Source organism: Gigantopelta aegis, chromosome 13 (genome assembly GCF_016097555.1).
Source record: "Gigantopelta aegis isolate Gae_Host chromosome 13, Gae_host_genome, whole genome shotgun sequence".
NCBI classification, from domain to species: Eukaryota; Metazoa; Mollusca; class Gastropoda; order Neomphalida; family Peltospiridae; genus Gigantopelta; species Gigantopelta aegis.
The window spans coordinates 32,948,875-32,961,351 of record NC_054711.1 but is presented as its reverse complement, the minus strand read 5'-3'; the positions used below and the strand labels follow the sequence as shown (position 1 = coordinate 32,961,351).

The 12,477-nt window shown below is 43.1% G+C and overlaps 1 protein-coding gene across 1 annotated transcript in view; it reads left to right on the top strand.

Annotated features, from left to right (window-relative positions):
• The window catches only part of LOC121387271 (low-density lipoprotein receptor-related protein 1-like), a 340,401-nt gene that overhangs the window by 271,631 nt on the left and 56,293 nt on the right, over positions 1 to 12,477 (top strand). Inside the window, exons 70-74 of the mRNA XM_041518296.1 lie at positions 833 to 949; positions 1,699 to 1,815; positions 7,598 to 7,717; positions 11,641 to 11,760; positions 12,297 to 12,410. Of these exons, the coding sequence (XP_041374230.1) occupies positions 833 to 949; positions 1,699 to 1,815; positions 7,598 to 7,717; positions 11,641 to 11,760; positions 12,297 to 12,410 (588 nt within the window). The remainder of the gene's footprint in view (positions 1 to 832; positions 950 to 1,698; positions 1,816 to 7,597; positions 7,718 to 11,640; positions 11,761 to 12,296; positions 12,411 to 12,477) is intronic.

Sequence of the window (12,477 nt, the reverse complement as noted above, 5' to 3'; positions counted from 1 at the left end):
CGAGGGGGTGAGACGTAGCCCAGTGGTAAAGCGCTCGCTCGATGCGAGGGGGTGAGACGTAGCCCAGTGGTAATGCGCTCGCTCGATGCGAGGGGGTGAGACGTAGCCCAGTGGTAATGCGCTCGATCGATGCGAGGGGGTGAGACGTAGCCCAGTGGTATTGATCCAGTCAGTGCACCACGACTGTTATGTGCTATCCTTTCTGTGGGATAATTGATATAAAAGATCCCTTGCTACTAATTGAAAAATGTAGCAGGTTTCCACTCTAAGACTATATGTCAAAATTACCAAAATGTTTGACAACTAATAGTCGATGATGAATTAATCAATGTGCTCCAATGTGGTCCAATTTTTGACTGTTCACTGAATTAAAAAAGAAAGTTCAAATAATTTAGCTGCAGATGCTGCACATGTTTTAAATACATCTTTTAACAAATATTTCAGGACTTACGTTTTCTGCAACATTCATTGTAGCACTATTAGATTGATATCAAAATATTTTTCTCAACACACCTCTGAAGTCTACTGTAGTCCATCACAGCCTTCATGAACATTAGTTTTGTAAATAATTTCAGCTTGGTTTGACATAAGAAGAAAAGTAAATTTGTTTTGGAAAAAGCACTATTTTTGTGTGCAGTTTAAAAAATAACTGACACAGAAATAAATAACGTGTGATACATGTATACTATAGTAAGAAAAGAATGTTTTCTGGTGGGAAAGACTACAAGTTTATTGTGTTTCTTTACACTGGGATGTGTTAATCCATTCACATGAATGATCTGTCTGTCCATGTTTTCAGTTTTTTATTATTTATTATTTGTTGTGTTTACAGAACATCGTACTTGCAGCCCCACCTACTTCAAGTGTTCGAATGGCCACTGTATCCCAGGGCGCTGGAAGTGTGATTACTATGACGACTGTCGAGATGGATCAGATGAGATTGGCTGCAGTATGTATTACCGTTACTTCTCATTTTATCCCTCTATGTTGGCCTCACACCACCTTTCATTTTAAGACAAAGCCCTAAGTCAACAACCTCAGTGCAAATTCATTTTGTTAGGACAGTCAATAAAAAAACTTACATTTTGTAAATAGATATAACACAAAAAAATAAAAAATCATCATTTTTTTTTTACATTATCACTTTGAGGCATATTTAAAAATCAAGCTGTAGTTTTCTAGTGCAAACGCTAGATATTGCTGTCCATTGGACAAGTAGAATGAATCTTGTCTTAAACTTTTGAATACTGCAGGTGCGAAAAAGAAATAAGGGAACACTTGATATTAATATCTCTCTCTCTCTCTCTCTCTCTCTCTCTCTCTCTCTCTCTCTCTCTCTCTCTCTCTCTCTCTCTCTCTCTCTCTCTCTCTCTCATTCTCTGTCTCTCCCTCTCCTCTACCCCCCTCTCTCTCTCTCTCTCTCTCTCTCTCTCTCTCTCTCTCTCTCTCTCTCTCTCTCTCTCTCTCTCTCTCTCTCTCTCTCTCTCTCTCTCTCTCTCTCTATAATAGGGCTGAATTTACAAAACCTGTTTATTACTTAGACACATGTAACTACAAAAATGTACAATGCTTCAACACCTGTGTTTAAGCAAAGCAGATTTTGTAAATTTGGCCTATATTTCTTCCTCTCTGTGTTAAAAGATAGATTTTCTATTCTGATAATGAAAACCTAAAGCTGTTGAAAACCACTATTTACAGCTCTACGTAACTGTTCGGAATCGGAGATGATGTGTGCAAATCACAAGTGTATTCAGAAGTCCCTGCAGTGTAATGGTGAGGTGAACTGCGAGGATGGAAGTGATGAGATACACTGCAGTAAGTCGTAGTCATTGTACTTTCTCAACCTTTATACTAGGCCCACAATCTATACAATACATTTAGTTATCATACCATATACTTGATCCTTGATCAATTAAGATTTCTGGCAAAATGTGTTGCCTATTGGACTTACATGTGTACCTCAATTTAGGTGTATGTGAGTTGGCTGTTTGGGTTGTGAGATGGATGATTCAAATGTGAGATGGATGCATGTACATGTATGAAATGGATATTCAGATGGTATATACATGTAAGTGAGATATATGAAACTGAGGATATCTGATATGGATATACAAATCACTGGTGTTGGAAGTTGGAGGGGGTATGTCCAGTAGCAGCAGCGATGGTTTATATATATTTATATATATATATATACTGTATGTGTGTGCATTTTGGCACCTTCCTACGCTACTGCAAATAATTAAATTGTATGTGAGGTAAATTTCTGAGTAAGAATGGTAACTGTGTGAGAGGAATGTGAGGGAAAGACTGGACATTGTGAAATGGTGTGTTCAACACGAATTGGTGTGAGTCAAAGGAAGCTCATTGTAACATGGAGCTATGTTTTGGAAATGGTAGTGAGATGGACATATTTAAGAGTGAGATGTATCTGAATTAATATGTGATGGGTATGTGTCTGTGAGATGGAGGGTTTGTGAGATGAATATTAAACTGTGGAAGTGTGATGGTGATATGGAGTGTGTTGATGGCATTGACGAGGGGGACTGTGTTGATGGCATTGACAAGGGGGACTGTGTTGATGGCACTGATGAGGGGGACTGTTGATGGCACTGACAAGGGGGACTGTGTTGATGGCAGTGATGAGGGGGACTGTGTTGATGGCACTGAAGAGGGGGGACTGTTGATGCCACTGACAAGGGGGACTGGTTTGATGACACTGAAGAGGGGGGACTGTTGATGGCACTGACAAGGGGGACTGTTTTGATGGCACTGAAGAGGGGGGACTGTTGATGGCACAGACAAGGGGGACTGTTGATGGCAGTGATGAGGGGAACTGTGTTGATGACACTGATGGGGGGGACTGTGTTGATGGCACTGATGAGGGGGACTGTGTTGATGGCACTGTCAAGAGGGACTTGTTGGCACTGACGAGGGGGACTGTTGATGGCACTGACAAGGGGGACTGTTTAGATGGCACTGAATAGGGGGGACTGTTGATGGCACAGACAAGGGGGACTGTGTTGATAGCACTGATGGGGGGACTTTGTTGATGGCTCTGACGGGGGGGGGGGGGACTGTGTTGATGGTACTGACAAAGGGGACTGTGTTGATGGCACTGTCTAGGGGGACTGTGTTGATGGCACTGATGGGGGGGACTGTGTTGATGGCACTGATGAGGGGGACTGTGTTGATGGCACTGTCAAGAGGGACTTGTTGGCACTGACGAGGGGGACTGTTGATGGCACTGACAAGGGGGACTGTTTAGATGGCACTGAATAGGGGGGACTGTTGATGGCACAGACAAGGGGGACTGTGTTGATAGCACTGATGGGGGGACTTTGTTGATGGCTCTGACGGGGGGGGGGGACTGTGTTGATGGTACTGACAAAGGGGACTGTGTTGATGGCACTGTCTAGGGGGACTGTGTTGATGGCACTGATGAGGGGGACTGTGTTGTAACGGGGGACTGTGTTGATGGCATTGACGAGTGGGACTGTGTTGATGGCACTGACGAGGGGGACTGTGTTGATGGCATTGACGAGGGAGACTGTGTTGATGGCATTGACGAGGGGGACTGTGTTGATGGCACTGACGAGGGGAACTGTTGATGGCACTGATGAGGGGGACTTGTTGACACTGATAATGGTTGTCTGTGTTGATGGCACTGATGAGGGGGACTGTTGTAAAGGGGGACTGTGTTGATGGCACTGATGAGAGGGACTGTGTTGTAAAGGGGGACTGTGTTGATGGCATTGATGAGGGGGACTGTGTTGATGGTATTGACGAGGGGGACTGTGTTGATGGCACTGATGAGGGGGACTATTGTAAAGGGGGACTGTGTTGATGGCATTGACGAGGGGGACTGTGTTGATGGCATTGATGAGGGGGACTGTGTTGATGGCACTGATGAGGGGGACTGTTGATGGCACTGATGAGGGGGATTTGTTGACACTGATAAGGGTTGTCTGTGTTGATGGCACTGATGAGGGGGACTGTTGTAAAGGGGGACTGTGTTGATGGTATTGATGAGGGGGACTGTGTTGATGGTACTGATGAGGAGGACTGTTGATAACACTGATAAGGGGGGACTGTTGATGGCACTGTCGAGGGGGATTGTGGTGTGGGTTGTTGTTTCACTTTGTTGTTATCATGTGTGTATTTTTGAGATGGAGATTTGTTAGATCAATCTGTGTTTTATGTATGTTTTCCTACTGACTACTGCAGGCAAGATATCTTGCCCAATGTCGTGCAAGTCGACACACTGTACACTGTATACAGTGTATTCCCCTATTCATATTTTCTGCTGTTTTGCACACAGCATTCACTGGAAATAATAATAGATCTACAGGAAATTAATTAATTCAAAGTATGGCAGCTTTAATTTTTCCCTTTTTAATGGAAAATACCTGGACATTTTTAGTTGAAAAAGTGGTTTTTGGCAAGTATTTTCAATTGACAACAATAGCAGAACGTCTTGGTCATTTTCAGGAATCAATAGCTAATTGTTAAAGCTAATTTGATAATCAGTTTGACAGTTTTACCAATAACAAAAATCACAAAATATTGGGATATGAATCAAAGTACGTTTCCACAAAAAAAAATGGGTCAGAAAAACACAGTTACGTGAATTAATTGGGAATAATGTATATACATGTAAATACTGGACATCTGGCCACAAATTCCCATAAGTAAATACGACTTTTTCAATTATTTTGCCTAATTTTCATCAGCATTAACTGATCTAAATATCATAAAAGTTAGAAAAACACACGAAAATAATACTTACTCAGCATGTGTTTTGTCAACAATTAATTTAGTAGTCATAAGATTAAGATGTGTCTTTTATCAGATTGATAGATTTCTCAAGTCTGGCATTAAGACTACAGTGCTGTCCGGTGTATCGGCGCACCTAAGCATTCAAAGACCATTTTCTATTTGAATACTGTGGAATACTTAACAAAATGTATCTCTCACCAACAAAACAGTGCATAATCAGAAATACACTACAAATTGTTTTATGTCTGTAGTAAATAAACATTTTAAAATGGTGCATAAATATAGACACCCCCGTGTATCCAAAACGATTTGCATGTACAGTGATTTGGCGCAGTAGATGCAGTTAGTTGACCCCGCTATTTATAGACCGCCCATGACCTCATTCTGTAGCCCATAAACGCTGCACTATTGTCCCAAGATTATTTTAGTACTTTTTTGTTTTGTCTTGTTAAAAAGATTACTATGAAAATGAACAATCACACATAACCCATCTCATGATTAGTTTCGGAATCGTTTTCTTGAGTGGCACAGTACTGCAGATGCATATATGTTCATTGTCACGCATGGCTAAGATGCCTACATGGATTTTATTTTTCTCGGGTAGATTGCGCACATACGTGGATCTTATTTCGCTTTTATTTTTTTATAACAATGTGACAGTTGTGAACTGGAATGACTGCCAATTAAGGTGTAAAAGTTTTGTTTTGTTTGCATTTGTCTGTTTTCCTTTTCAGTTTAAATAAAAATAACCAATTTGTTTTTTTTCATTTATACCGTACCGTTTACTATAATTTAAAAAATGCGGGAAAGATGTTTTTAGACTGGTTTTAACATTCTTAATATCAATACGGCTGACCTACTTTGCGTTTATATTCACGAAAACAGGTGAATGATTTTTTTTTAAATTATGATATAATTATTGATAATTCTTAAAAAAAATTAATTGCATCCTTAACAATAAATATGTTGATACTTGATTAACCATTGATAAAGGAATTGAACTTTAATTCGTTAAAAACACCGACAACATGACAACTTCCTAAGCCAAATACCAAGTCAAGTGGCTGAAGTGCGCCAAATCACCGGACGCGCCGATACAGGTCAGGTAAAAAGTTTAACGTGCGTATATTCCACGGAGGTTTCACACACGCTTGTCCTGGGCTTAATCTCTGGCCTTTGCCAGTGACTAAGTCCAGGACAAAGGGGGGTGGGGATTGAGTTTGAAATGGTCGGAATTTTGAATAAGTATTTAGTAACGTCCAGCGACTGCGCGGACCGACTAGTAGACACCGAAAATGGGCCATGTTCTAATTGGCTGAATTTCGATTCCTTCGGATCTACTAGAAAAACCTAAGTCTACGGAGAATAACTGCGCCTAACATCATGTCCGGACTAAGAATTTAAACCCAAAAATAAGTTTGACTGCTCGGCCGAAAAGGTTTTAAGGTGATTTGAGCAATTGAACGGGCGCCAAAGTAAAATGCGTTGGACTATTTATAAAAAAATAAACATAAGAATTTTGAAGCTCGATCGAAAAATGTTTAAAGTCCAACTAAGCCCAAAAAGGAGGATACCTGTCCTAGGTAAGGTTGGTCTACTTCGGGGAGCCTGGAATATCTCGGAGTAACGGCAGCTGTTCCTTGAGCTGGCGCAAGCTCTTGATTACCAGGGAATAGTCGGGGCCGCAGACCGCTTTGAGCATCTTGTGGATCGATCTGTTGTCCAGCTTCCAGAACAAGATGCACTGTCTGTAGGTCCGGTCCCTTCGGTGCGTGACGACTATTCCGTTAGTTCCACCGAAGATCTTGGAGTGGAGCTCATAACTGCTGCCGTCATCCAGTGTTTTCCAATTGGCATTGAGAAAACCTCCCCGAAGTAGGTGTGGATCGCGCGTGTCCCCCTGCATATACTGATGCAGTTGACGGCGAAGTCCACAGATGGCAAGGCTCCATTCATCGTCCTCGGGGGGGGGGGGGGGGGGGGTGTGGCTTCCGGCGGCGGATTGGTCTTGGCTGGCTGGGTGGTCGGTGATGTTGCCTTCCTCTTCGCTGCCGGAACAACAAGTCCATGTGGCGACTCGACGGGAGCGGTCAGTATAGTTGACCGCTGCACCGGAGTCGTCGTCTTTGGGGTGGAGGTCGGTGGTGGCACACTCGTCCGCTGAAACATCTGAATGTCCTGGGTGGTGTACGGCCGTTCCGGGGGTGCAGGATCCGCAGGCGGTTGCTTCCTCTCCGGAGAACTCGGTTGGGGCGGTGACACAGAAGGGACCGCCACTGGTGGTTGAGCCGCCAGTTTTGTCCCCCCCCCCCCCCCCCCGGGCCGTCCCTAGCACGGGTTTCTTCCTCCTCCTTCCTCTTCCAGTCCTTCCTTTCCTCTTCTGTGGAGGCGGGTCCCCGTACACCAAAGTCACGGTCGCCCGTGACCCGGTATACGTGACCCGAAACTCCCAACAAAGAGCCGAAGCTGGCAATCAGTCCCCCCAGGTGGGGGGGTAGCTCGAGAGCGCAGGTAGACACGTCCACCTTCATCGAGAGACAGCCGGAGAAAAAAGCGCCGATACACCGGACACGGTTGTATACTTATAATGTTTTGTCTTTAAACGTATTTGATTTGTTTTCAAATAAACTGTATCCACAGCAGAATTTATTATAAAAACAACTTGTGCTAAAGCATATTTCTGGTTTAATAGTTAGAAAGAAATTGAAGTGATATTTTGAGTGTTGTGATGGGTAATATTGTCTTAGTAGTTAGAAGGAAATAGAACTAATATTTTGAGTGTTGTGTGTAAAATGTTTGGTTTACCCTGTGATATTGGCAGACACGTCGTGTAACCCTGGGACAGAGTTCCAGTGTAAGAAGGTGAAGCATTGCATCCCGATCCGGTGGAAGTGTGACGGTGACACGGACTGCGCAGACGGCACTGATGAGTGGGACTGCGGTAAGTGCAGTGGCATCGGCCACCTCGGCAGTTACAAACTGAACAGGGCATTGGCCACCTCGGCAGTTACAAACTGAACAGGGCATCGGCCACCTCGGCAGTTACAAACTGAACAGGGCATCGGCCACCTCGGCAGTTACAAACTGAACAGGGGCGGAATGTACATAACGTAGCCCAGTGGTAAAGTTCTCACCTGATGCGCAGTCGTTTGGAATCAGTCCAAGTCGGTGGACTCATCAGACTATTTCTCGTTCCAGCCAGTGCATCACAACTGGTATATCAAAGGCTGTGGTATGTACTATCCTGTCTGTGGGATGGTGCATATAAAAGATCCCTTACTACTAATGGAAAAATGTAGAGGTTTAGCTCTCTAAGACTATGTTACCAAATGTTTGACATCCAATAGCCGATGATTAATTAATCAATGTGCTCTGGTGGTGTCGTTAAACAAAAACTTTAACTTTAACTTTCATGCAAGTATGCAGTACAGACTGATTAATTAATATACACACTGTATGAATGGTGTAGCACATTAGTGCAAAGCTGTTGATACGTAAGTGTGTAAATATTAAATTTTTATTATTCCAACTAAATAATAATTTCATTAATATAAAATACTATGAAGTAAGACTCAAACTCGTTCTTCGGGGAATGAATGCATGGCAGAAGGGGAATCCCATTCTGTGGTTCAGTTTTTACCATCAGTAACCAAAAGGGAATTTTTCACATTATTATATACGTTAATACATAAAATTTTAAACAATAAATATGTAAACAGTCATTTTATTAATCTGAATTAAAGAAAATAGCTGAAATGATCTCTTTTGCTTTCTAAGCATTTTCGAAAGTAGAGTGAAATTGAAATTCATGCAGTTATCAGTGTCATTTAGTTTTTTAAGTCAAATGATATTATTTTGACCAATCGAAACATTTACAGAATGGAATTGATTGTATGAAAGCATTCTCGCCCACCATACAGAATGTACGTGTATGTCACACATGTACATAACTATGGAGTTCTCATGTGGGTGCTGATGGGTCACACATGTACATAACTATGGAGTTCTCATGTGGGTGCTGATGGGTCACACATGTACATAACTATGGAGTTCTCATGTGGGTGCTGATGGGTCACACATGTACATAACTATGGAGTTCTCATGTGGGTACTGATGCCTTGAGCAATACAAAACTCTGTTATGTTCTGTACTAAATGAACGGTTAACATTGCTAGAAATCAGTTGTGGGCTCCATCATACATTGTACCTTCTGTTAGCAAAGAGAAAATAGTCGTCTTTATATTCAGTGCACTTGTGTTTGGTGGTGTGGGGTTGTTTGATTTGTTTTTGTGGGGGTGGGTGGGGGTTTTATCCCACTGCCCCCTTTCCTTTCTCTTCTTTAAATTCCATTTCATTTCTTCCCAATCTGGCAACTCCTCCTATCTTTCAACTTCTTTCGCTGTCCACCTCCACATCCCAGTCCTTGTCTCTCCAACTGTGACAGGTGCTTGTCTCTTGTGGCTATCTGTGCCACACACCTGCCATTCCCCATCAGCTTTTAGCTGTGGGCTTAGTCTGAACACTTCGGGGAGGGTTCAGTAGTTACTTATGGCATTGTTGTGCACTTGTGTATTGTAGAGTGCACCATTCAACAGCACAGTCAGTGATCACTAGCAACTCACAGTTGCTTTTGTGAAGTGAAATCTTTTATGTTTGTGGGCTTACATTTTCATAATTTTGCTAAAGTATACAGTGCAGTGATTAAGTCTCCTAGAACCTAGATTCATCCAACTACTTTTACACATTCCACCATCATTACAGACAATCGGTAAAAGCAGACTAGAAACTATCTAGATGGCTGTCTATGTCTGGTTAACTTTATTGCTGATTTGTGAATTGTTTCTTATCAAAATATCTGCTTTAATATATTCCTAGAAGTATGTTGACAGTTTGATTAGATGAGTTTAAAATTTAAGTATGAAAATCACTGAATGCTTATTTAACCATTTTCTTTTGTTATTGTTTACAGTTAGCACCCTGTCTTGGATGGAGGTGCTGGCTCATATGCCAGAATATCTGCCCAAGACAGGCATGTACTGCAACAGCTTGCTCAGTTTAACGCCTTGTCTTGGATGAAGACACTGGCTCATATGCCAGAATATCCGCCCAAGACAGGCATGTACTGCAACAGCTTGCTCTGTTTAACGTCCTGTCTTGGATGAAGGTGCTGGCTCACATGCCGGAATGTCTGCCCAAGACAGGCATGTACTGCAACAGCTTGCTCAGTTTAACGTCCTGTCTTGGATGAAGGTGCTGGCTCATATGCCGGAATGTCTGCCCAAGACAGGCATGTACTGCAACAGCTTGCTCAGTTTAACGTCCTGTCTTGGATGAAGGTGCTGGCTCATATGCCAGAATATCCGCCCAAGACAGGCATGTACTGCAACAGCTTGCTCAGTTTAACGTCCTGTCTTGGATGAAGGTGCTGGCTCATATGCCGGAATGTCTGCCCAAGACAGGCATGTACTGCAACAGCTTGCTCAGTTTAACGTCCTGTCTTGAATGGAGGTGCTGGCTCATATGCCAGAATATCCGCCCAAGACAGGCATGTACTGCAACAGCTTGCTCAGTTTAACGTCCTGTCTTGGATGAAGGTGCTGGCTCATATGCCGGAATGTCTGCCCAAGACAGGCATGTACTGCAACAGCTTGCTCAGTTTAACGTCCTGTCTTGGATGAAGGTGCTGGCTCATATGCCGGAATGTCTGCCCAAGACAGGCATGTACTGCAACAGCTTGCTCAGTTTAACGTCCTGTCTTGGATGGAGGTGCTGGCTCATATGCCAGAATATCCGCCCAAGACAGGCATGTACTGCAACAGCTTGCTCAGTTTAACGTCCTGTCTTGGATGAAGGTGCTGGCTCATATGCCGGAATGTCTGCCCAAGACAGGCATGTACTGCAACAGCTTGCTCAGTTTAACGTCCTGTCTTGGATGAAGGTGCTGGCTCATATGCCAGAATATCCGCCCAAGACAGGCATGTACTGCAACAGCTTGCTCTGTTTAACGTCCTGTCTTGGATGAAGGTGCTGGCTCATATGCCAGAATATCCGCCCAAGACAGGCATGTACTGCAACAGCTTGCTCAGTTTAACGTCCTGTCTTGGATGAAGGTGCTGGCTCACATGCCGGAATGTCTGCCCAAGACAGGCATGTACTGCAACAGCTTGCTCAGTTTAACGTCCTGTCTTGGATGGAGGTGCTGGCTCATATGCCGGAATGTCTGCCCAAGACAGGCATGTACTGCAACAGCTTGCTCAGTTTAACGTCCTGTCTTGGATGGAGGTGCTGGCTCATATGCCGGAATGTCTGCCCAAGACAGGCATGTACTGCAACAGCTTGCTCAGTTTAACGTCCTGTCTTGGATGGAGGTGCTGGCTCATATGCCGGAATGTCTGCCCAAGACAGGCATGTACTGCAACAGCTTGCTCAGTTTAACGTCCTGTCTTGGATGAAGGTGCTGGCTCATATGCCAGAATATCCGCCCAAGACAGGCATGTACTGCAACAGCTTGCTCTGTTTAACGTCCTGTCTTGGATGAAGGTGCTGGCTCACATGCCGGAATGTCTGCCCAAGACAGGCATGTACTGCAACAGCTTGCTCTGTTTAACGTCCTGTCTTGGATGAAGGTGCTGGCTCACATGCCGGAATGTCTGCCCAAGACAGGCATGTACTGCAACAGCTTGCTCAGTTTAACGTCCTGTCTTGGATGAAGGTGCTGGCTCATATGCCGGAATGTCTGCCCAAGACAGGCATGTACTGCAACAGCTTGCTTTGATCATGCATGTTAAATTATTTCCAGTTCCATTTTTCAGTTCCAAACATTGTTTGCTGTATTCATTTATGTTTGCTGTGTACTTTCTCCAGATCGAAACTGTACAAATGAAGAATTCAGATGTAACAATTCTATCTGTCAACCATTGCTATGGAAATGTGATGGTGACAATGACTGTGGGGATGGTTCTGATGAGAATCCAGAAATGTGTGGTGAGTTATCTACCTTTATTATTGTTGAATTGTTTTTTGTATTGTAACCACTTACAGCACAGTAGATTGGGTCTGCTAGAGATAATCTTTCATATTGATGCGTGTCAGTGTTAGTCTAAATCTTATTTAATGTGTTGCTTCCCTGTTTCCCTTATATATATATGTGTTTTTCAAATTAGATGAAGTTTTTGTTTTAATTAACTTGACGTTGAATGTCACTGATAATGAATGAGTACATGGATGTTTAATGACACCTGAGTACTTTCATTGATAAGTAAAATTTGTTGTTAGGCATAAGTAATGTCTTTTTCTTTAAATAACAACATTAATTGTTTATGTTTTCAATTGTCACTGACCATTAAACTAATGCTATAGTGAACAGCAATATAGTTGTAATCTCACTTTGTCATTGACTTTGCCCACTTGCTAGACTAAATGTTACATCAACACTGGCGAGACTCGTAATATAATGTAGTGATTGGTGATCAACAATGTGCTGGGGTGGCGTTAAACCTTCCTTTCCTTTACTGATGCAGCCCACTCTGCGTGCCCTCCGAGCCGATTCCGCTGTAAGAACAACTTCTGTATCTGGTCGAGTCTCGTGTGTGACGGAAACACTGACTGTGCTGACGGATCTGACGAAATCAACTGTGAGTACTCATGACCCAGTCTTTTAAGACTTAATGCTATTGCTACTACTGCAGCTACGATGTGTAC